The sequence below is a fragment of the Colias eurytheme genome, chromosome 8 (genome assembly GCF_061535395.1).
Source record: "Colias eurytheme isolate Ceu_HAF_F1 chromosome 8, ilColEury1 Martin Lab GWU primary, whole genome shotgun sequence".
In the NCBI taxonomy this organism is placed as follows: domain Eukaryota; kingdom Metazoa; phylum Arthropoda; class Insecta; order Lepidoptera; family Pieridae; genus Colias; species Colias eurytheme.
The window spans coordinates 10475986-10502741 of NC_142987.1; the positions used below are offsets into that span (position 1 = coordinate 10475986).

At 32.9% G+C, this 26756-nt stretch overlaps 1 protein-coding gene and 3 non-coding genes across 4 annotated transcripts; 2 read left to right on the top strand and 2 right to left on the bottom strand.

Moving 5' to 3' along the window:
* Positions 1-1494: 1494 nt before the first annotated feature.
* On the bottom strand, positions 1495-1566 carry TRNAD-GUC (transfer RNA aspartic acid (anticodon GUC)). The gene has a single exon. It is a non-coding gene; the product is annotated as a tRNA-Asp (tRNA).
* A 181-nt stretch (positions 1567-1747) lies between these two features.
* TRNAD-GUC (transfer RNA aspartic acid (anticodon GUC)) lies at positions 1748-1819 on the bottom strand. The gene has a single exon. It is a non-coding gene; the product is annotated as a tRNA-Asp (tRNA).
* A 10918-nt stretch (positions 1820-12737) lies between these two features.
* TRNAD-GUC (transfer RNA aspartic acid (anticodon GUC)) lies at positions 12738-12809 on the top strand. The gene has a single exon. It is a non-coding gene; the product is annotated as a tRNA-Asp (tRNA).
* Positions 12810-21163: 8354 nt separating this feature from the next.
* On the top strand, positions 21164-26281 carry LOC149906758 (deoxynucleoside kinase-like). The gene is made up of 5 exons (XM_090104858.1): positions 21164-21504; positions 21830-21999; positions 22798-22934; positions 25378-25472; positions 26060-26281. The coding sequence occupies exons 1-5, from the start codon at positions 21370-21372 to the stop codon at positions 26204-26206; spliced, it is 684 nt and encodes a 227-aa protein (XP_089960984.1). The 5' UTR covers positions 21164-21369; the 3' UTR covers positions 26207-26281.
* Positions 26282-26756: the final 475 nt, after the last annotated feature.

Consider the following 26756-nt stretch of genomic DNA (forward strand, 5'->3'; position numbering starts at 1 on the left):
ATAGCTAGTGAGGCATCATGTAGTTCTTCGAGCATAACTTTTATATCGTCCGGGGTTTTAGCAAAGAGCACGAGGTCGTCAGCAAATCTCAAATGTGACAACATTGACCCGTTGATGCTAACGCCTTTTTCAGACCACTCCAATAGTTTAAAAACGTCTTCTAGAGCAGCTGTAAATAGCTTGGGAGAAATTGTATCGCCTTGTCTTATACCACGACCAACTGGTATTCGGCGAGATACTTCGTGCAGCTTTACTTGGAGGGTTGCACCTTTATAAATCTCCTTGAGAACTTCCACATATCTTGTGTCTACCATGCATCTTTGCAGTGAATGAAACACAGCCCAGTGTTCTACAGTGTCGAACGCTTTTTCATAATCTACGAAAGCAACACATAGATCCTGATTGTACTCCACACACTTTTCAATCAACTGCCGCACTACAAATATGTGGTCGATAGTGGAGAAACCACGACGGAAACCTGCCTGTTCTATTGGCTGTGCAGTATCAAGTTTGTTGGCTAGACGGTTCGTCAGAACTTTAGTAAATAGCTTGTAGGTATGGAGCAATATGGATATTGGCCTATAATTATTGAGTTGGGTTTTTTCCCCTTTCTTATATATAAGCGTAACCAATGCGTTTTTCCAAGGTTTCGGTGTAATACCTTCCATTAAAACCTGATTGAAAAGCCTTTGAAGCTCTAGCAAAGCCGTTTTGCCTCCTAACTTTAAAAGTTCCACAGGTACACCATCTTCACCTGGAGCCTTTTCATTTTTCATACTTTTAAGCGCCGATTTAATCTCATACAAGCTTATGTCTGGTAGATCTTCTGTAAAGTGACGTATCAGTTTAGCGCGTGGGCATTGAAGCTTCAGTGGCTCCACTATTCTGGAGGTGTACAGTTTTTCGTAGAATTGTTCTACCACAGCTTATATGTAACTGTGGATAAATATATATGTCAGCTGGCTGTATCTTGGTGGAAAAACCGTCAGCTGATACGGGAGGCTACAACCGCTCTTCCCCCCAACCGAGCTCCAGCTGACGTTCACGAGGCTTCATAATACTATACTTTGATGCATTTTACTAATTACCGCTTGAGAGGAACTTGGTCATAAAATCTGCTGCTGGCTCCCGGACCATTATATTCATATTATCTCTTATCATTTTGTTACTTAATTTAATAGGTATATCCACAGGGTATATCTATCGAATGTCTACTTAAAAAAAAACTTTCATATTTAAGTACTTAATTTAAAAAATGGAATGTGAAATTGAGTGGCATCCTAAAAAAATATTGTGTAGTAGTGACTAATAAACAACTGTTCTAATAGTAAGTCCCTCTAATATGAGTTTAGTACCTTCATTTTAGTATGCACATGCTTCAAAATTCTACTTTAAAATTATTGTTTGAATCTGATTACATTTATCAAATAATTTATAGCACTGTATTGTATACAATGTATTGATTACATAACAATAAATGTGCAAAAAGAATTTCTCTCCGGCGGGGAATCGAACCCCGGTCTCCCGCGTGACAGGTGGGGATACTGACCACTATACTACCGAAGATCTTGTTATGAATAATGAAAATAGTGTATATTTTATTCCCGTATCTGCCAGTTATATTAAAGTACCTATAAATTTTCGAAGTAAAAAATAATTGTTTGTCAAAACTAGAGTTTCATATTATACTGCATTTAAACTGAGCAACTAAAAAAAAGAGTTATTACAATTTGTTTCAAAAAGAGTTCTCTCCGGCGGGGAATCGAACCCCGGTCTCCCGCGTGACAGGCGGGGATACTGACCACTATACTACCGAAGATTATGATAATTGGGTTAAAATTATACATTAGCACAGAATAATTATTAATAGTAGCTAAAGTTCCAAACTAAACTTTAGCCTTTAATTTTACCAAAAAATACAATGATGATGAAGACGATTATAATTTATGATTAATGCAACAACACCTTCAATTAATGCATCAACCTAATAATAAACTCAAACTCGAACTCAAACATTTTTTTAATTTATTAAATTAGAATTATTTTAGAAGCACTTTCGAATCGTCATTACGTATTTTTAACAATTACCACCGATTCGGAAAGCAGTATCTATGGAGAAGAACCAGCAAGAAACTCCATAGTTGCTCTTTAAATTTAATAAATAAATAAATGACAACAAAACAAAAATCACAAAGTTAAGCCACCACCACTCCATCCACCATCCACCATTACTCTGTCATTCTCATGGGCGGCAGTTTACCACCAAGCATCTAAAAACAACAAATACATACCTACTATATAATTTTTTAAATTCCAAAATCGAGAAACCATAGTTCCCAATTGAAAAACGTCGCCCGGGGAAATCTGTAATCGGGTTTGTCTATTATAGCATCCGATCTCACTGGCTAACCAGATCCCGGTTTTATCTCCGACCATTCACGCGCCAATCATTTGAAACCTTCCGAATGTTTGGCGAGATAATTTTATGTGAATCGGCCGCTTTAGATGAAGCATATGCTGTAGCCTGTAAGCCTGAAAGCTAAGTAGGTATAAGTATTGTTTTCAAAGTGAGAAAGACTAGCAAATGTTAGTTGTCCTATTAAATACAGAAATAAAAAAATAAAACTTTATTGACATAATAAATAGGTACAGCTTATAATGATTCTTAAATATAATTATTATATAACAGTATAACATATAGTTCTTGCGATAAAGTAACAAATAATTAGAGGTTAACACAGCATGCGCCAATTATACAGAGCTATTTATCCATGATTTCCTAGACCAATTGATTCTGTCTACTTGCTATTATTGTTTTGGTTAATAATATTAATTGTTATTAATTGTTCTCAGATGAAGCACATAGATACATACAGATTTTTTGTATCGGATATTCCTTCAAGAAACACTTTCAATACGTTACCACAACCTTCAAGGAATAAGTGAAAAATAATAAAGATACCTGTTATGTAGTGCTAGGGCCTGCCCTCAAGATACCCATCCTATACTAACAAGATGCTCAAAATCTTATGACTTTTGACGCCCTCACGAATCCTTTACACCGTCAAAGAATATTTGAACAGATGTGACAGATTAAAAGCTTCGTAAAAAGTGTAAAAGCTATGAATAAACTTAAGCTGTGGTAATCAGAGAGTTTTAAAACATTACAAAATTGGTTGAATTTGTTATTAATGATTTAATTTAATGATTGCTTAATTATTTTAGTTAACAAATAGTTGTTAATCTTACTTAAGGAAAACGTGCTTTTAAAGGTGGTCCTGCGTAACGTAAAAATACATTAAATAACTAATATTATTCAACAACATTCATCTTAGAAGCGCTTTTGGTAATAATACTTCCTAGCAATTAGCTTTTAATTGTTTGGAGAATACTTGAATAAAAAACGTGAGAAAAACCGTGGGCTGAAGCTTGTGATAATTATGAAGATATTAGCTAGTAACATTACGATACAATTTAATCACGTTAACCATGAAGGTATTAAGTTATAAGCCCAGGAATTCCGAGCTTATCATAGTAATTACAAAGTTAATTAGTTATTAGCTAAATGCATCGGAAATTATAATTTATGGGACAGCTTCGGCTTTGTTATATGTAAATAAATAATTAGATATGTCTGTATGGTAAAGGGACGTCAAGGACTGCGTGTAATATATGAGAATTTTGCTGTTGTGATCTTGATTTAAGCATTGACGTGAACAAACATACTAGACACATTTCGATAGTACTTTTTACTGATTTATTGAATGTATTCTTTAGGGAAAATATTTTAATCGGCAATCACTTGCGAAAATTTTCCAGATGTAAATAAGTAAATAGGTAATCAAATATGATAGATTAAGCAATGCCATTATTATTTTTAGGGGCTTACAATACTTAATAATAAAGGTGACAGAAAGAATAGTCTTTTAAACATTGACACACTAAAGGTCGCTAAAATTTTGCCCAAGTATGGCTTTTGCACGGACCAATTTTTATACATTCATAGAAACCATTCAGATAACTTTTCCTTCATACACTCTCCATTCTATCTATACAAATATTATAAAAGAGGAAAGGTTTGATTTTTTGTTTGTTTGTTTGTTTGTATGAATTGAATAGGCTCCGAAACTACTTGGCAGATTTGAAAAATTCTTTCACTGTTGGAAAGCTACATCATTTTTGAGTGACATAGGCTAGGTTTTATCCCGGAAATCCCACGGGAACGGGAACTATGCGGGTTTTTTTTTGAAAACGCGGGCGAAGCCGCAGGCGGAAAGCTAGTAGCCAATATAATACTTCCAAAATATTTACTATCTATTTTTGTTATAAATAAGTGTTCTGTTCCAAGGACTAGACTTATAGAAAATAATCTAACATGAGGAGAAATAATACGAGACAAAATGTAATAACACGCCAAACTTCTTACTGATTTCTGGGAAAATTCAGCAAAACGAAGTTAATAAAAGTCCTAAAAATATTTTATTGCTTTTATACTTTGGATAATATTGTCATAAAGAGTAGAAGAAATTTTATTGACGAGGTGAGATCATGGGTTCTGTAATGGTCTTAGTTGTAGCCACGGTAAGGCAAAAGACGCAGGTTAAAATCCCCATAGACTTTTATGTATTATTTTTAATTTAAACTTTTGCTTTAATAACCCTACTATTATTATAAATACGAAGGTTTTTGGGGATGGATGTAAGTATGTTTGTTACTCTTTCATGGAAAACTAAAACTGAACGGATCTGTATGAAATGAATGTTACTCTAAACTTGTTACACCTAATAATGCTATAAACCTGAAAATAAATTGTCACATCTGTTTATTTATCTATGCACATCGGTTATTCAGTTTTACGCGTCGCCCAGGGCAGAATCTTCAAAGTTTCAGATTTCCAGGTCAAGAGGCTCTGCGATATGAGAGGCGAAGGGTATTGTTTGTACACCAAATATTTTCAGGGGAACTAGACGCCTGAGGCGCCGTCACTTGTTACTATGACATTCTATTTGAATTGTTTTTATATCTTTTCTTGAGGTGATTTTATAAGCATGTGTATGAATAAAGGTGTGGTTTATGCAACTGTACAATATCAAATTGTATGTCAATCCAGTTGCAACAAGTAGTATGCAGTATTCAAAAAACCTTCCCATCCCTACAGAACAAATGAAACAAATACTCGTTAACAAAGGTTTAAACGCAGTCAAAACACTTAATCCTTTGAACCTAAGAGCTTGTCATTCAGACACCTAGCCCTTGGCCGGGCACTCAGACGAAATAGTGCATATTTTTCAAAGTAAATGAAATGCTAAATATGTTTCGGTTAGATCTGGATATGAATATGAAAGTGAAACAGGGAACGCTTAACACGCCGTTTGTACTTTGTTGTTGGGTGTCCATTTGTTGAGAAGTTTTCGGATTTTATCTCTTTCTTTTTTAACTGGTTTATTACGAGATAAATACTATAATACAAATAAAAAATACTATTCTAGTTCCTACTTATATTTTAAATGATTGCCAAATCGCTTTTTAAACAAATATACTTAAAAAAATCTGTATGTAAACTTTCTTTTCGCAATATTGTCGATCTCTGGTACTCTGATTAACATTTATTATTGTGTTTAAAACTTAAGTATAACTGAAATTATTATTTATCCTAACTATTTATCATCTGGTCTCACAAATCCTGAAATACATGACAATACAAACTTTTATCAAAACGGGACTGCACATAAACTTACAGTCACCCTACTGCTTAGTATAACGCCCCATGCAGTAGTTTTGAATTATTAATAGTAACTATCCTGTGAATGCAATTCTCTTTGGCATCGCGTTTGAACTATTTCGAAATATGTAATTTTATTTTCCACGAATCCGACTTTAAACCGTTTACTGAAACGCTTCATCATCGAATGCGCTGAGGGACAATATTCTTACTTATTTTGATATTGTTTTTTTATATTTAAATATTATTAAATTATAATATGTTACGTTCAAATAAAAGCATGACCTACGGCTAGCTTTGGTTTGAGGAAGGTTTAATTTTTAACACAAATTTATGTACGTACACAAGAAAAAAGTAAGAGCTTTTAAAAACTCTTAGCTTTCGAAAATCCTCTCCAACTAATGAACACTTTCACACTACAAAATGAAAACTCCATAATCTTTCAGACTATGAAAACTGGTTCACGTTTATTTTTCTTGGCTGAAAGTTAAAAAAGTACCCGTCGATCCATCTGTTGTATAAAACGGTTATTGATTAATCTTTTTCGCGCGCTCCCTGGCGTCCCGCACCATCTGACAAATAATGAATGACCATAGCCAAGCGACAGATTAAAAATGTTACTTCATACGTTTTTATGATGGCCTTTTTTAGGGTTCCGTAGCCAAAATGGCAAAAACGGAACCCTTATAGTTTCGTCATGTCCGTCTGTCCGTCTGTCCGTCTGTCCGTCTGTCACAGCCGATTTACTCGGAAACTATAAGTACTACAGTGATGAAATTTGATGGGAATATGTGTTGTATGAACCGCTACAAAAATATGACACTAAATAGTAAAAAAAAGAATTGGGGGTGGGGCCCCCCATACATGTAACTGAGGGATGAAATTTTTTTTTTCGATGTACATACCCGTGTGGGGTATCAATGGAAAGGTCTTTTAAAATGATATAAAGTTTTCTAAAAAACATTTTTCTTAAAGTGAACGGTTTTTGAGATATCAGCTCTCAAAGTCGTAAAAAGTATGTCCCCCCCCCTCTATTTTTATAACTACGGGGTATAAAATTCTAAAAAAAATAGAGGTGATGCATGCTAATTAACTCTTTCAACGATTTTTGGTTTGATCAAAGTATCTCTTATAGTTTTTGAGATAGGTTGATTTAACTGTAATTTATTATATTTGCTGCTACGGAACCCTTTGTGCGCGAGCCCGACTCGCACTTGGCCGGTTTTTTGTTCTATGCTTTAACTCGGTTATTTTTTAATGCTGCGATAAATTTCTTTTAAAATTAATTATAAAAAGGTTGCGATATTATAAAATGAACAATGGTTTTGAAATTTATTTGAAAGATTTATAAAGCATGTGTTACACGATATTTTTTTATTAATAGCTAAAGAAATGTCACGAGAACTTATAATTATGTCTTCGTATAAATATGAGAATAATTTATAACTATTCGAAGGGTAGATTGTAGCATTTAAAAATGCTTATAAGATTCAATGTTACATTCTCTACGTCAAAAATTACTATCCAAATTCATTGCACGTATAAAACCCACAAAGCAAAAGGACTAATATTAAACTTCGACATCGATAGCTATAATTACATATAACACATTAACTTGAACGAGATGCGGTGTAAATGCGCGCGAAAGTACCCGTCAACAGCAGGCGTGCGGTTTCGGCGGGAAATCAAGATGGCGGCCAATTCCGTGCAACCGACGCACAAGTGTCAACGTAAGCGGTTAATGTTGCCGTATTCAAATTAATTGTGTTTACATTATTTAATGACAAACTCCATTATTTTGGTATGGATTAATTTATATTTCCGTCGATATTAATGAGTAAATCTATACGTTTACGCTGCTAGGCTTGTCAATTTCATGGATGGTTGGCTCGATGTACTCAAACAATGTTATTAATAATTTATACGTACAGCCAGGTATAAATTCGCAATACATATTTAATGATCAGAAAGCTTTAAGCTTATGAAACAGACTAATATTATGACCTGGAAGGCTCTAAGTCTTGAAATAGAAATATCTAACCTGTATAAATTAGAATTCATATTTTCACTTTTTTTGCGGGCATATTTATGGAATTTTTATATAGGTATCCTGCGCAGTTGGCAAGTTCTAAGTCTCCGTGGTGATTGGCAACAGAATACGGTCAGGTTAAATAACAACCGACTTGACTTATTATTATTAATATTTACTTCTATTTGTAAAAAAAACAACTAGGAGTAAGACTCAGCATACAACAAGGAAAAACCTAAAACAATAAGTAGGGCAGTAACAAATTATTTGATTTATACACAATTCCACGAAAGCCTACACGGATCACTAGATTAATATGGTAATTCTGTCCGCCCATGCGAGTTACAATTGATTTATAGTTTCGATGTTGCCCTGTAGAAAACTATTTTGCTGACCGGGCAAAGGGTTAATTATATTTGTGGACTTTTGAATTAATTGCATTTGCGAGAACAAAGCTAATTTAAATCTAAAGTTGTTGGTATTTTACGCCGTTTAGTGTTGAAATATCTGTATTTTCTTTTTTTTTAATAATTCAAAGAAAACATAATAAATGTCCACTTCTAATTGTAGTGAAATAAAGTATGGTTAGAGCCTAGAGGTCAATTAGGTAACGCCAAAAAAATCGATTTTTTTCTTAAAAATAACAGTTATTTTATAGTTCAGTTACTGAACCCATTTTTTTTGACACAATATGTTCGTGCAGCTATGCTTTAGCATAGATTATAATATACCTAGGTATTTTTTTTCTATCAGAATTTTTGTCACTTCATTTACTTATTTTTGACGTGACAACGTCTTATAATTCGATAGAGCCGGATGCACGCACGAAAAAATATGACTCATGCGGCGTTACCTCGCTCTGAGGCGTTCCATGTAAGGCTTGAAGTGCAAGCGAGAGCGCGGAACGAGCGACAAAGAAGCACAATCGGACGTTGTCACGTTCTACTATCGTAAACTGACTTTACAGACAACCAATTTTTTTTTATCCAACATTCGAAAATGATTAACCAATGGGGAGAGAGATAAAAGCGAGATAATTCCGCACACCGTGATAGCACCCTGGGGACCGATAAACACGTTAACACCGGTTAACGCTGCCCAGTATCTAATTCCGATTGTTTATTAGTTAAATTATTGATCTTTTGTATAAACTAGTACGTTAGAGGTCGAAATTCGATAGCCATAAACAAATGACTAGGCCGTGTGTGAGGAGGGGTGAATGAAATACATGGTAGTGTGTGTAAATTTACCTATTCGTGTCAGTGAATATTTACAGATTATATTTATATTGAATTGTTATTTCGATATACCAAATTTTATAATATTATACAGAAATTCATTAACAGAAAATCCCATCCCATACCTATTAAATTTCTATTATACCGTACTAGCTGTGCCCTGCGGTATTACCCGCATTGCTACGCTCCTGTTGGTCCTAGTGTGATGATATATAGCCTATTAGCTAGAGAGCTAGCGCAAAGCTACCTGTATGTATTTGACCAGACCTGGATTTTTGTGTGTTGATTCCCCTATACCTACTATACATGAGATGAGGAGTCACTAAGCCCAGAGTGGTGGACGGGGCGCGCGCTCAGGTAAGACAGGTGGAAATTTTTGGCGAACTTTGAAACCATTTGACCACGTCTGCCATTTTGATATTTGAAAATAGATTATTATTACTATCGGAAAATAACAATGGCAGACCATTATCACGCGGATAACATTCTGGCAGACACTTATGAAAGTGCTGAAAAAAATACAATTTTGAAAGTATTTGACCAGATCTGCCATTCATATATTTTATTTATTAGGGTCTTAAAAACTTATTTTCGAAACGGCAGACATTTTCATTGCGTACAGACTTCAGCAGACAACAAAAACTAGCTACTACATGGTCAGATCTATGCATACAGTACTATCTCTGTAGCTATTTTTTTCCATGTATATCAATATTATTCTTACTCTAGCCTATAGTATTTTTATTTTATATAGTTACTAGCATTCAAATAGTCTAGGTTTTATACCTGAGAGGGCTCTTTTCGGTTCCCACTCTAACGGTTATTGCCAGATGTTTTCAGTACAGATTAGATACTAGCAGATACATCACTTCCATGCAAAAGTGAAAATTACTACGCTATAAATAGCCTAAAAAATCTTAATAACAATAATTACGCTTCACAGCAAGAAGAAATGTACCATATGTACCCGCACAAAGTCGATATTGTGTTGCCTACCGTTCGACTCAATTTCTAGGGTTGTAACTACCTTTAATAATTATTACCAAACTAATAAACCGAGTGATGCGAAATAACCATAATTCTTTTAGAGTTTGATAAAATGATCAGGCAGGTATTTTCTTTAATCCTTCTCCGAATTCTCGGTTACTAAATTGTATCGTTGAAATTATTCTTAATCGCGTAAATTTAATAAATAATCATATGGAAAACACTTTTCATTTGTTTTTTTACTTTCACGCCCAACTACTAAACAATAATTACGTTGTTTCGGTATTTTGACGAGAAAACGCAGGAAACATCCGTTGTATCATTTTAGATAGATTGTATATTTTGTATCTGTAGAATTGAAATCAATGCTATGTATATGTTGTCTCCATTCTTTTCTTATCGGATTGTTGATCCCAATGCGAATGCGTCACTTAAATTATATAAAAGACAATTAAGAACATCAAAAATAAAGTGATACGTAAATATTTCACAGTGCAATATATTATGTAATAATAATAATTATATATTTATGAAAAAATAATTACATCAGATTTAATAATCGCAATTGTTTTGAATGTACATATGAATAAATGATTACATTATAATAGTAATAATCACAATTGTTTTATTTCCCATTTGTTGCAACCCTAGCATATTTTCATGTAGCAGCAAAAGTACCTACACTGGCGGCGCGGCGGCCGCGGCATCGTGCGACATCAAAGGCATTGCCTTACTAGTTACTAGGTAAGTTTATAATGATTAACTCTTTAATAATTATTTTTGACTTTACTCATTTCTTTTATTATATAATTTACGTTTTACTTTTACAGAATCCGATTCAATGGATTATGAAGACGAGTCACACAACGCCATACGATAGTGATGATGAATGAACATTTCAATAATTAATGCATGCGTGTTTTTTTATGTTGTTTTGTAATTGTTAATTGTTTCTTAAATAAAGAAATAAACTAAATATTTAAATGATGATTTGTTATTTGCAACACAACTTTATATTTGAGATTCTTTACAAATGTATTTAGTTTTGTATCATCAAATTTATAAATTTTATTCCATAGTTTTCAAAATTAAATGTAAATGACCATAAAAACATTAATAAAGTAAATCATTGATGTAAGGTCAGGGAACGTAATACATATATACATCTGACCATGTAGAAGCTAAGTCTTGTTGACTGCTGAAGTCTGTAAAGTTTTGTTGTCTGCTGAAGTCTGTACGCAATGAAAATGTCTGCCGTTTCGAAAATAAGTTTTTAAGACCCTAATAAATAAAATATATGAATGGCAGATCTGGTCAAATACTTTCAAAATTGTATTTTTTCAGCACTTTCATAAGTGTCTGCCAGAATGTTATCCGCGTGATAATGGTCTGCCATTGTTATTTTCCGATAGTAATAATAATCTATTTTCAAATATCAAAATGGCAGACGTGGTCAAATGGTTTCAAAGTTCGCCAAAAATTTCCACCTGTCTTACCTGAGCGCGCGCCCCGTCCACCACTCTGGGCTTAGTGACTCCTCATCTCATGTATAGTAGGTATAGGGGAATCAACACACAAAAATCCAGGTCTGGTCAAATACATACAGGTAGCTTTGCGCTAGCTCTCTAGCTATATAGCCTTCCTCGATAAATGGGCTATATAACACCGAAAGAATCTTTCAAATCGGACCAGTAGTACCTGAGATTAGCGCGTTCAAACAAACTCTTCAGCTTTGTAATATAAGTATAGATATACCTAACTAGCATACTTACATACCACAGAAAAGTTCACTTCTCCAGTAAAAATACCTGGTACCAATAAGTTTGGCAAATTCAAACTTCTGCAGCGTATGTCAAAGAGCAAAGTTAGATCTTAGTCTAGTACTTCAGATTTCAGGAACCCACTCCGTACTTACTAACTTCGGCAAAGGTCTCCGATCTATTTGTATTGATTTCCAGGGTAATTGTTTGGTAAAAGCGGTATCAGTAGATGGCAAGAACCGTTAATTATTTTAAACATAATATTTTATTGTGGATATAATAAAAACTTGACTGACCAGTTGGCTTGGTTGGTAGTGGCCCTGCCTTCCAAGCCAGAGGTCGTGGGTTCGATTCCCACCCGGGGCAAATATTTGTGTGATGAACATAGATGTTTGTTCTGTCTGGGTGTTAATTATCTATACATGTAAGTATTTATTAAAAAAAATATATAATATGTATGTTTATCAGCCATCTGGTTTCCATTACACAAGCAAAAGCTTAGTATGGGATCAATCACAGGGATCTGCAATCATCAGATAGTACCGTGTGTGAAAATTGTCCCGAAATATTTATTTAAGTATATTTATTTTTAAATCCAAGATAGGTAATAAGTTAAAATTTAGTTAACGTAAAAAATATATGCTTGCACAAAAATTGTGAGTAGGAAACTGTGTCCCTACACCGGAAAATTAATTGATTTAATAAAACGTTGGTAGGTACCTATAGATGCATTTTAAATCACCACAAAGAAAGAAATTTCAACCACGTTACATAGTTATAACAAATTAAATTAAAAATTAATTTTAATAATGACATTGTTTACGTACATTAACGATAAACAAAAGACATTTAAGACAAAAACCACCGATCTCGGTCTCATTAATTACGTACTTATCAAAATATCGCATAAGTACCAAAAAGAGATAAAAATAAAATTGAAAAAGCGTGTGATTTAACAATAACTTGAATAAGTGTAACGTAATTTCAAAATGCACCCAACATCTTCGGTAGTATAGTGGTCAGTATCCCCGCCTGTCACGCGGGAGACCGGGGTTCGATTCCCCGCCGGAGAGACTTCTTATTTTTTTTCTTGAAAAAATCTTGATAAATAAACGTATCTAAAAACCTAATATGCTTTTATATGTATCAAATGCACCTAGAAGATATTTTTATATAGGTAAATTAAATATGAATTTCTCTGAACCTGTCACAATAATTTATCATGTTTATTTCGTCTTATTTTATTTCATATTTCAAAGCATCGTGGGGACATATTACCTATTCCAAAAAAAGATGAGGAAATAGCATTATTAAAATCCGCGTTCCATATCCATTTAAGATTTCAATCGTCAAATAACGTTATCAAGTAAGATATTTATATAAATTGGCTCTTTCTTCCGTTTTGAGTGATATTAAATAGCATTATATTTCTTTCGAATAAAATCTGTTAGGAAATTAAAGGCTCAATATAATATCCTATTACTTAAAAATGTTCATCGATAAAATCTATGCTGAAAATGATCTTTTAGTGGTGAATACAATTTAAAAAAAGTTTGGAAAATCCAAAAGTGCACGACTCATAATGCTCATTTAATTATGAAATATAAAAAAAAAAACTTATTGTAGTTTTCGTTTTTTATTAATTGCAATTAAACGACACTGAATTAATTAATCATTCGCATTCAGTGACCTACAATCGTCGATTAGAATATTTAAAAAAAAAAAAATTAACTCAAATGATGGATTTTTTCACAAGATAAAGTGTTTTCAGGTTTCACACATGACGGACAGGAAAATTTTTTGACCTATTTCGGTGTTTTGTTTGAAAAAAATTTTTCGATCGTAAAGCACTCTCTGATGCTTCGCATCATGAGTCGTGCAAAATTCAGGTAAAATTTTTCAGCTATGTAAAATAAAATTAGGTATAGCAAATAAAAACCTAACACTTTATAATTATAATATTATAGGTTGCAAATAATCAAGTGCGTGTAGTGCTCATTTAAGTAGTACGTATTAGTTTTGTCGACTGTTCTTTTGCTCCTATTATTATTCAATGTAAAAGTAATAATTAATAAATAAACCGAAACCCACTCATCAACTCATTTGCCATTATTAAATCCCTTATTCACATCTGTAATCGATTACGACAATAAAATAACAGGCATTTCATCATGATTACACATCGTTTAATACTTTGCGAGAGCATTTAAACTCAATCACCTATTTTCGAGCCAAATATACGAGCGAACGTAGAAATAAATCGGTTTCGACTGAAAAATATGGCCGAGTCGGTCAATGTGCGGAGTACCCACTCCGCACATTTAGTCAATTTAAATTGACTAAAATGTCACAGATAAATATTTATTGCTGAGAAAATGTTCAAACAGACAATGTTTACTAGACAAAGAGCCTTTTAGGAGCGATTAAAAAATGTGTTTTACGCAAAACGAATATTTTTAATTGCTGAATCCGAGATTACTTATTATAACAATATTTATTATATTTGCATAATATATGTATATCCATCCAATCCAACTCATTCAGCTCAATATCAAACAGCCCAAAAATACATACAGAAAAAGATGCAAAAGCTACATAGTGCATAGGTTATAAAATTTTTCCAGTAATCCACACCAAAACGCTCGATACTTTACAAAACCAAATTGACAGTCAAAAGTGGTCGAAAGTCGAAACAAAACGATCATTTCCCAATCGCCCGTGGGCCACTCGCCTGATTGACCCGACTAGGGATTATTGAAACTCGCGCCAGTTGCTGTATTTTATAGTCTACGTTCATCGTTATCTGTGGCACTGATGGAATTTAAACTCAGTGTTGCCCGATCTGATGGCGCGCGATCGTAAATCGACCGTTCCACTTTTAAATTTTGGAAACTTTAATTTTTATTGCGGAGATTGTTACAAACTGGAATTGAATAAATCGCCGCGGATTAAATACAAAAGTAATTCATTGTGTGATATATTTGATATTCCTTTCATTCGAATTGATATCGATTCTAGAATATTATTGAAAAAATGTTTATTATTTTATTTTCCTACTAAAAATAAGATTAATTAGGAGTACTGATAAAATATGAATTAAAAAAGTGTTTATGTGTTTTTCTGTGCCAATAAACAACTTACGTCAACAATTTAATCCAATAAAAATAGCATTCAACCACCAACGCTTCTCGTTCAAAGAGAATGTAAAACAAATGCAAGTTCCGTTTAAATATGAGTACCGCTTGATGACAGAGCAAATATGTTTATACGTGCCTGGTTAGTCTGTAGGTACTCTGAAGCAAGTGTTGTCACATGTAAAACTGTTAGCAATATTTCCGGCCTTTTAAATCTTTTAGAACAAAAACATCGATGTCCAATATTTAAGAAGTTTATTCTAATTTATTCCAATTATAGGAATTAACAGACACGTCTTATATTTCATGATACATGAAATATAATACGTAGGTACAATCAAAAGGATAAGTAGGTACTTACATGATACAAAACGCAATCACTGTGGGCTTAATCGCTTTATGATGATAATTATTTAGGTAAGGTTATATTATTATATGAACAGTAAAAGTGACTTAAACAATGTGCATAACTCAAAAGGTACTTATTCACTTGCTTATTAATCAAATTACTAAATAATAAATATTATTACAACAACATTTTTTCCCCTTCCAAAATCGAGATTGAAAATTTGTATCTGGCTTGTCTATCTAGCACCGTTCCACATAAATTCATATCTACAAAGCGGTTGGCAAATGTCTGAAGTCTAAATCAAAATGTCCCCGTACAATTTCTGAGCCAATTGACTACGTACAGAACTGTCTTGATGTTTTATTACAGGTATTACGTATTTGTCCAGAATTGAGTTAACGTTACGTCAAATCCGATGATAAATAAATAGTTTACCAATCATTTTACTCTAAGTTTTAAAGTAAAAAGTACTTTCTTGTGATAAATAAAAGCAAATATTAATTAATAAAATCAGGTTTATAAGAACCACTAATTATAAAAGTGAAGTTCCATTTCCCCTAGTGGGGTAAGGGGCAGATGCATTATACATAATTCTGTTTCAATGATCCATTTTCTTTATAGACAAGTAGCTGATCAGCCTTCTGTGTCCTGCCAGACCGAGCCTTTTTTTTCTTCGTCTCCACCGTGAATGGAACCCAGGCCTCTCGGTGCTACGCTCACGCGTCAAACACTGTACCAAGGAGGCGGTCAAATACTAAATAAGGGATACTTAAGAATAACTGAATCAAACATTATGATGTGCATTTCTACTACTTACTATAATATGGACTATAATTATAGAAGGGGAAATTAAGTGATTAAACGCGTCACATTTTGATAAACAATAAACAGCGCCAAAATTAATCTTCACGCAATGATGCCAACTTCAAAAACAATAGATAATTTAGACAATATTAAACAGCTGACTGCATAGGCATGGTAAACAGAATAGACGAAACTCGATCATTGTGGGTTATTATAATATTATCTCGATGACTATACATATATCATCGAAATAAGTCGTAAATATTGATAGAGTTATTTAAGTACTAGCGGTCCGCCCCGGCTTCGCCCGTGGTACATGTTTACGTTTTCTCTACATAAAAACCATCCTCGTTCTTCAAGGAATATAATAAAAAAATAATTATCGAAATCGGTTCAGCCGTTCTCGAGTTATGCGCTTACCAACACATTTTGCGATTCATTTTTATGTATAAGAAGATTAACATGCATTTACATGTACCTAAGTATGTAGGTATTGAACAAAGAAATGGGAATAAATCTGTATCTACAACAAAAAAATTATCAACAATGTGAAGCCAAAAGTATATTTAATAATATAATATATTAATATAATAATTTATATACCTATACCTAGCAGTGATTGTTCTTATCTCTATAGAATCTTACATAATATTTCGAGGGTATAATTCGAAATTTTTGATATATATGACAGTTAACATTACTCTGTTCTCTATTGTCATACACAATTTGAATTGAATTCGAATTGCGAACAACGTCAAAGTAATGTCACGTAATTTAAATCAGGGGCAAAAGTTTGACATAATTGCGCTTTGTAAACCCACACTCATACGTAATATATTAATTCAATCCGAAATTCCGACAAAGTTCAAACAAGGCGACAGCAATAACAAGAACTCAAAGAGTACAAGATTAAGTTTAATTTATTTCGTCCTCTACTATGCCTGCGCCTAATATCCCCTGATTCCACGATGCCAAATTTAATTATGCGCGTGGTGTGAATCTGACATAGTTAATTGGGTTTCATTTCTGTGATTTTTTAAGTTTTTTTAATCATATGTAGTTGCGGTTTGGCCATAAAATGGAACATTTACTGTTAATAAGAGAAATATTAAATACTTACTTTAATGATAATTCAGTACATAAATAAATCATTTAAAATAACCTGAGACCTTATTTTAACTATGTACTTGCATCAATGAAGCTAATTTTAACAAGCATACATGCAATAATTTTGTGTTCTTTAATTTTCGAATGATTTCTTAGAATATTCAAAGATGCGTAGTTGCGTAGACATCACAAGTATCGTGCAATATAGTTAAGTACATTATTAGATCATTGAAATTGACCTGTGTCCATTTATTGTGTTAGTGTATTCATTAATACTATTTAGGTGCCACGTCTCATTATATGTGCATGATGATGAGCTCGTAGTAGGTACACACACATTATTATAAAACTCATATAAAGCCGATAAACAATGCTTTGTCAATACCAGAACAAAATGAAACTATCGTGCACCCAGCTAAAACCAGCTACAAAATTTAAATACATTGTAAGCGCAATTTGCTAGAAGCTAAATAAACAATGAAATGACACAAACACGAAAATCATTTCACACATCCATTGTCTCGGGATGACAATGCGATGTCAACAAGCATTCAGCCAAACAGAGGCATTGTAGTGGGGAACACTGTTGCATTGCGTAGGTATATAAATATAAAAAACAATGTGCCGCGTCTAGAACGTTCCGTATAGTTTCACTAAATAAAGCAATGCAAATGAGATACTTGAAGTTATGTACAGCTGTGTAAAAATATTTTCATGAAAGCATATCGCAATAGATAGAATAGTATTGTAACATAAAGCAAATAGGCACATAGCGTGCGTGGTGGAAGTGGAACGCATGAATGGCAAAGCAGAGGATGCATAATACAATTCGTTTTTTCTCTTCTTTTTCGAAAACAAGCAGGAATCCTGCCATAGTCATAGCAATAATATTATAAAAAACTTACCGTATATTTTGTTAATCATGTCGATAATTTAATCCAAGTTATGAATTAGAATCTATTAGAATCTATATACCCATTATAAGAAATTTATCAACAGTTCATACTTATCATAATAATATACCTCTTTGAATATACCCTCAAAATAATAATAACACATAAAAAAACAATTCTTCCTCTTTGCAATAATTTTATTCACGATAAAAACTGTAGGTATAACTTTTACAATAATTATGTAGTTACGATATTGATAATATTATCAATTTGCACATCAACTAAACAAATTAAATTTGAACTTACACTAACTGATAACTGAACCCAAATCAAATGTAGACTATGAAAATTGCCAGGACAATGCCGCAGTGAACGGATACGGAAGTTTGTTGTTAATAGACAATGCGTTCATTATTTCATTACTTAGCAATCCTTTCTCTTGGGTTTTAATAAAAATAACTTTTTAATTAACGCAGTTGGAACGTTGTTTGGATTGTACGTGTTTGTTTATTTCAAATTATATATTTTGTTTATTTCTAAACCTAATACTAACTAGAATTACTTAATAATTTTAATTAAAATCAAAAATACTTAGTAAAAATAAAAAAAAAATATTTAAATATTAAATTGCTAATACAGTAATATTATTATGAAGGTTTGAAAAGATTCTTGTGACACGCAATTGTTTTATTTGGTTATTGTTCTACAATACCTATTTTTCTGTGTATAAAAATGAGTTTTATCCTAATTTATATTTTCCGAAGCGTATACTGACAAAATAAGCAGGCTACAATTATTGATAAAGTATGTCAAACATCTCATTAATAAAAAGGCTATGGCAGTAAAAGTGAATCTGGTTTACCGCCATAGTTTCCCCAAGTTAATGCTCTAAAAACGGACGCAGACCTTTGTTAAAAGGGTTAATTAATAGACGACGGGTTAAAATGTAAATCAAATGACTATTTGATCAGGACAGGTTTGCAATATAAAACAGACGAAATCAAGAGATTTGTAAACGCCATGATACACGTAAATCGGATTGAATCAAAGCAAATGAGTATTTCGTTTTTAATTATTAACAAAAAATGACACATTGACTCCAAAACAGTTAATTGCTACCAATATTTAAAACGAACGTTTGAATGCACAATTAAACTATAAACAGGAACAACAAATTCTGGCTAAATTCTGAAACGCGATAGCGCGTAAAGTTTAAAAAAAAACAGTGTCGAAATTTCAATCAGTCTCCGTGAAAGCTGCTCCGTGTGTTTATTTCGTTTTGAATTGAAACTGCCAATCGGACCGGCTGTTTTGATCCAGGCTTGACGGGAGACGATCAAAGTTAACGCAGCACTAGGGTTTAGGAAACACACACATATAGTAGTTAGTACACTATCATTATAGAACGTCAATGTGTATAGTTAAAATTTAAAAAGAGAAAACCGATAGTTTTTTTTAAATATTTATTAGCTTCATAGCTTCAATAGACATAAGAAAATAATTCATCAGGACTTAAAAAATAAGAATTTTTTTTTGCTTTTTATAATTTATGGTGAAAAATTATTTAAAATCGGTTGTATACATTTTCATCAAAATGGAATGTATCGTACAAAGACAAATCTTAAGATAAGTAAAGTATCTCAATATAAAAAAAAATGTATGCGTGTACTAGAGTACACACGTAAGAAGTGAACCTTCTTTATGACCTCAAAAATGTCACCAGTATGGCATAACGCAAAAAAGTCACGCGTACGGCGTAACGCAAAAATGTCACGCGTACGGCGTAACGCAAAAATGTTACACTAAATTTTTGTCCAACCCCGATAAAGAAGTTTCACTTCAATAATTAGGTACAGATATAAGTATGACTTAGGTACCAAAATATGTGTCTCGTTCATCATTCGAAATATGAATGTTTTTGCAAATAGAACATTCCGTAATTTTGCAAATAGTCTTTAGTCTATAATATTACACTAATTACCTAACAGTCTAATTAGTGCCTACATTAGGTAAACCATTATTAACAGTTAATTAGAGATGGGTTTATATTACTGGGTTGGTGAAATGCATAAATGAACCAAGAACGACCTTTGAGTTAATAGGTCATTAATAATTGTTTTATTTTATAAACGGAATAATTATTATTATAAAGGTATTTTATGACAATTATTATTCTACTATGGTCTTTATAATAGCCCTCTAGATTGATTATTTTTTAGTTAAAGAAAAATTAAAATCATGACAACGTATCTATCTATACAATAATAGTTATTGGTTTTATGTAGGTCGTAGATATTATAAATAATGGGCTAAAAATATTTGAAACTGTAAGGATAGCATTTCTAAACAGATTCTCATATAAAAAAAGTAAAAGAAATGAAAATTGTTCTGATAACGTAATCTACACAGTTCGGTGGTTCGAAATTCGAATTGCAACGATCCGTTTCTTTGTTTTCTCTCTTTTTAGTCTGTTTCACTGTTTTAAAAATACAAGTGGTGTGAATTCAAATTTTATTATGACCATGGAATGAAACGTGAATGAAACAGTAATTTCCATTTTTTAAACATAATGCATTTCTGAGTAAATTGTGAACACGGCCCTCTACTGTATTATTTATTTACTTAATTTAATTATTATTATCAAAGAGAAAAATAAGATTAAAATTCTTCTTATTTTTTTAAGTTTGCATACCTACTAATGAAATCCTTCGCTTCATCAGGGCAAATATCGGCCCTGATATTGTGTCTGACTGACTTCCATCGTGTCCCGTCACTGTCCCGTACTTTAGGATAAAATAAAAAACTAGCGAGAATTATTAATGCACGGCTTCGGTGTGGCGACTATGCTTCATGCAGGGCAAAAATATTATTGGATTATTAATTAAATTTCAACAAGTTTACTATTATATTAAAAATAATAATAAAATCAATAATATAAAGAATTACATGAAAAGATTTAAGAGAGAATCTTAAACTAGAAAATATCCTGTGTTTTGTTCTATATTTTATTGCCGATGGTAGGTAATAATGTGGCAATAATCATGTCTCAACTCCTTGCTCAACTCTCAAGATGTTGACAGTTGACATTTGACACTTGATAATGACAATTGACAACAAAACTGGCGCTAAAACTTGTCGAATGTCGTGTTTTATGTTTATAATATAAATACAAGAGCCAAAAATGTTTAAATGATTACTGAATTAATTATATTTACTCACATCCGTCCAACCATAATATTATGTGTAATCTTTAAAACTACAATGTGTTGAATCAGAATATAGCTTATCAAGAGCTTCTTATTGTGCTTAAGTATTTTATTGTGAATAACAGGTTATAAAATTAAACATGAAAGGCTTAACAAATGCAGCCCGTGTGATAAATAAAAGACCATTTCGAGTGTCAATTGAAGGAAACATAGGATCTGGTAAATCGACTTGCATTAAACATTTCGAGAAATATAAGAATGTGGAAAAGCATCCAGTAAGTCCTTTTTTTATCATTTACACTGTTCAATTTGTTATCAAAAGTTATGTCTAATTTCCTCGTATTTGGTGTAGTTATGATAATTCTAACTCAAAAACACGGATTTCTAAATCAAAAATTGCATTAGCGTGACCCTTTATTAATATCTAGAATCAAATTAAGTAGAATCATTGTGCTTTAATTGTGCTTCTTAAAACGTTAAAAATAACCTATTCGTTATTTCTTGGAACAAACAAATAGAGACAAGAGTAAATGCATAAAAAATAACATTAATGCTAACATTTTCCATATGGCATACCTATATCTATACTTAAAATTCTAGGAGCCAATACAAGAATGGCGTAACGTCAGCGGTCATAACCTACTCGGGCTTTTGTATAGTGATTTAAATAAATGGACCTTCGCATTTCAACACTATGTACACCTCAGCAGACTGAAAATACAGACTAGTCCTCCATCTACTACCGACATTACTGTGAAGATGTTTGAAAGGTAGGTTTTTGGAAGTATTATTTAATCTTCTATACTAATATTAATAAATAATAAATAAATAAAAACTTTATTGACATAAATAAATAGGTACAGCTTATATATGAATCCATAGGCTCCTGAATTAGTTAAATACTGTGTCTCAGGAGCCAGTGGCTTTTCCCATTAAATTAATAAAAATATTATAAAGAGGAAAGGTTTGTATGTATGTATGTATGGTTTTCACGTATAAACTACTGGACCGATTTTGATTAAATTTGGCACAGATAATCTTTAGACCCTGAGAAAGAACATAGGCTACCTTTTATTGTGAAATATGTACCACGGGCGATACCGGGACGGATGGCTAGTATTTGATAAATTGTTTGATTGGATATGTAATTGAATAAACAGTTTAGATGTTTATCCCATATCAAGAGAAGTAAATCTATATCAAATCAGTTTAATTTAAAGAATGTTTAACCTATTTGTCTTTGTTGATAAAAATCATAAACCACACTGAAATGGTGATTTCTCATTTCACCTAAATCTCTTTCAATACAGCCATTATCTATTCCATAATATTATAAAGCTGAAGAGTTTGTTTGTTTGTTAAAACGCGCTAATCTCAGGAACTAATGGTCCGATTTGTAAAAACAATTCAGTGTTAGATAGCCCATTTATCAAGGAAGGCTATATATCAAACTCCGCTCCGCTATGCGGGTGAAACCGCAGGGCACAGCTAGTTGTTTATATATAGTTCAATAACAATTAATATGTACTCAGATAACAGTAATTTATTTATAAAACATATATTTCCAGATCAGTACAAAACAGTAGACACTGCTTCGTGGAAAATGCAAAGAAACAGAATTTCCTGGAAGACCCACAGTATCAAGTGCTGCTCAGCTGGTATGACTACACTGAAAAGAATCTTGATATAAGCTTAGATTTAATTGGTGAGTATAATAAAACTAGACAATAATACATAGAGCCATTTTTATAATAAACTAGCCGTCCGCCCCGGCTTCGCCCGTGGTACATAATTATTTACGTTTTCTCTATATAAAAACCATCCTCGTACTTCAAGGAATATAATAAAAAAAGAATTATCGAAATCGGTTCAGCCGTTCTCGAGTTATGCGCTTACCAACACATTTTGCGATTCATTTTTATATAATACTAGCGGTCCGCCCCGGCTTCGCCCGTGGTACATGTTTACGTTTTCTCTACATAAGAACCATCCTCGTACTTCAAGGAATATAATAAAAAAAGAATTATCGAAATCGGTTCAGCCGTTCTCGAGTTATGCGCTTACCAACACATTTTGCGATTCATTTTTATATATAAGACTAGCGGTCCGCCCCGGCTTCGCCCGTGGTACATGTTTACGTTTTCTCTACATAAGAACCATCCTCGTACTTCAAGAAATATAATAAAAAAAGAATTATCGAAATCGGTTCAGCCGTTCTCGAGTTATGCGCTTACCAACACATTTTGCGATTTTTATATATAAGAAGATAAGAAAGACTCTCCGAACGCGGCTTTGTGCGTGTTTTGTAAGAAAAACACGTAGTATAGTTACCACATAGTTCCGGGATAAAACCTATCCTATGTGTTAATTCAAGTTACCTTAGTTATATGTGTGCTTAATTTCATTATAATCGGTTCAGTAGTATTTGCGTGAGAGGGTAACAAACACACACATACACATAAACATCCTTCCATCCACAGACATGTATCAAGATAGACTAAGCGAGTGTATGTACTTCCCGTGTCCAAACTAAGATTATGAAACTTACTTGACGCTGGCCTACACTCAGTCCGCGCTTGCAGTTCGCCAAGGAAAGACGTGAAGCTGAATAAAGTAAAATGCCGAATTACGCCGTTATAAACTGTAGAAACTCCACAGCTGTGAGTGGCCGAGTTAGCAGAGATGTTTCCTTCCACCGGTAAGTAATTTTCTAATCAGAATATGCACTATTTATTTTAAAATCAAATAAAGAATATCTGTGGAAAACGATCGTGACAAACACGGATACCAAATCATACGAAATGATTCGGAATACATTGCGGCTTTTACTTGGCACGGTAAAGATCGAGTCGTATGATAACAAGCAATGAATAGCGTCTTCTCATTTTTCTGTTCTCATTTTTCTGTCCAATTTTGTGGTTAGTGATGTTCATTTGATGCAACAGTTCTCGATTCTAATCGATTTTATAATCGAACAGAAAAATGATAATTTGAAGGAGCAATTTTTCAGAAAAAAAGGCATAGATTTTTTTTGTCATTTAATACGACTTGACCTAGAACTTTTAAGTATTTTAATACAAAGGTACTAAAAATAAATATTATGACATGGACGCCATTAGTTAAAGTGTCATCTTGGGAGTTTTTTAAGAAAACTCCTTATTGCTTAGACTATGTTTGTTTTTGCAGTTTTCCAAGTAACCCGAACATAAAAGAAAAATGTATTGATGCAACGGGACATAAAGATTGATTGATTGACAGTTTCATTACTTTCTTTCGATGGCCTCTCTAGTACGTAGTACACGGTAACTCAATGGGCATATGTAAGAAAAAGCTAAAACACATCAGTTTACTTGTTAGAATATTAAAAGGTTTATAAATTTATTTTATCATTCCTCTGTTTATGGTAATTATCATTTTTCTGTCTTGAATCGATTTAGTAATCGATTACGATTCATTTATTTAATTACCTCTTAGACATAGATCTAGTTTGATCTGATTTCTTTCGATTTACTCCGATGGGATAGGACGATACTAGAATCGCCGCGCGAGTGGCGTCCTAATCGATTTAGCGTAAAATGAAATTACCATCACTAAAAAGCGCTCGTGACGTCATAACGCGTCAAGGTCAGTACAAAAAATATGACACGCTTGGTTTTCATACAGATCGCGGTACTTGCGTAGTCTATCTATGTCTGTGCTTCCATCCTAACAAACTTTCGCATTTATAATATTAGTAGGATTAGTATAAAGCTAAATTTACATAAGTAGCTTTTGATGCTCAACTGGTACTTGATACTTGGTACTTGGTATTGAATTGAGTAATGACGCAATACTTTCATGTGCTATGTGGTTTCTTAATTCAAAAAACATTATAAAATGGTGGCCATCATAATCCATACTAATTCTAATATTATAAATGTGAAAGTAACTCTGTCTGTCTGTCTGTTACTCAATCACGCCTTAACTACTGAACCAATCAATTTGCATGAAATTTGGTATAGAGATATTTTGATACCCCAGAAAGGACATAGGATAGGTTTTATCCCGGAAATCCTACGGGAACGGGTTTTTCTTTGAAAACGCGGGCGAATCCGCGGGCGGTAAGCTAGTATTATGATAAAAGTATTATGAAATATTTAAATTTTCAGTATATTTGCGGACAACTCCAGAAGTCGTGTGGGAGCGGATGATGAAACGCGGTCGCGCTGAGGAATCCGAAGTACCGTTGGAATATTTACAACAAGTAAGTATATCAAAAAAATATACAACAAACAAGTAGTAATCTATACTATATTATAAAGCTGAAGAATTTCATTTGTTTGAACATGCTTATCTCAGGAACTAGACCAATTAGAAAAATTCTTTCGGTGTTAGATAGCCCATTTGTCGAGGAAGGCTATATATCATTACGCTAAGACCAACAGGAGCAGAGCCACGCAGGTGAAACCGCGAAGCGCAGCTAGTTAAAAATAGATTTACTGATATCCCTTATGTTTTTCATATTGTATTCCCTTTCATCCTTCCATAAAGCTTTTTTAAATTACTTTCACATCTTAACGTCAAATTTTAAGCTGACTATTATTACATTTTTGAGTAGTTTCGAAATAAAAATGTACACACCTGATCAGCCGCAATACATTGGATTTTGTTATTGTTTCTCTCTTTTGTATCAAATTATTTGTAAAAAAAAGGTTTGTTATTAAGAAATTTCTTAAGAATAGAAAAAATTCTACCACTAGGCGGGATTCGAAACCGCGTCTTTCAAAAACTCGAATCCCGCTACATGATGGAATTTTTTCTGCCAATTATAAATCATTTTATTTGTTCCAGGTGCATGACTCATACGAGAACTGGTTAAGCTCCCCCGACGTAGGCTGTGAGGTACTGACCATAGACGCTGACAGAAATATTGACACTGTACTCGAAGATCTTGAACGATACACCTATAAGATATTGGGCGGGAATCATACTAATTAGTAATATTATATGACTAGATGTGCCCCGCGGTTTTACCCGCATTGCTCCGCTCCTATTGGTCTTAGCTTGAAGATATAAAGCTTGAAGATAGCCTAAGGATTCATACGCACCAGCTACCTGCAATGCGCTACCCGCATAGTGCGTATGAACCCTATAATATTATGTTGCCCTGACCTGTTAGTAATATCCATACAAAATTTGAAGTAAATCCATGTATTTTTGAGTTTAGCCTGGCCATACATACAGATAGACAGACAAAAATTATACTATTTAAGTAGTACTCAGATGATTGCTTGCCAAATGCTGGAAAGATCATGATATAAGTAAGATAATAATAAATTACTAAAAAAATATTTTTCATCTGGGATGGTGGTTTGAAACCCTTTATTTCCACCAATAGTAAGTATAATTTCATACACTGAAACGCAGCCTTAAACATTGATATAATATGTTAACGGATTGTATTTTTAATTTACTTTTAATTTATAAGTAATGCAATAGAAATAAGAAATATTAATTAAGTACCCTACATAGTTAAACAATCAGTTAA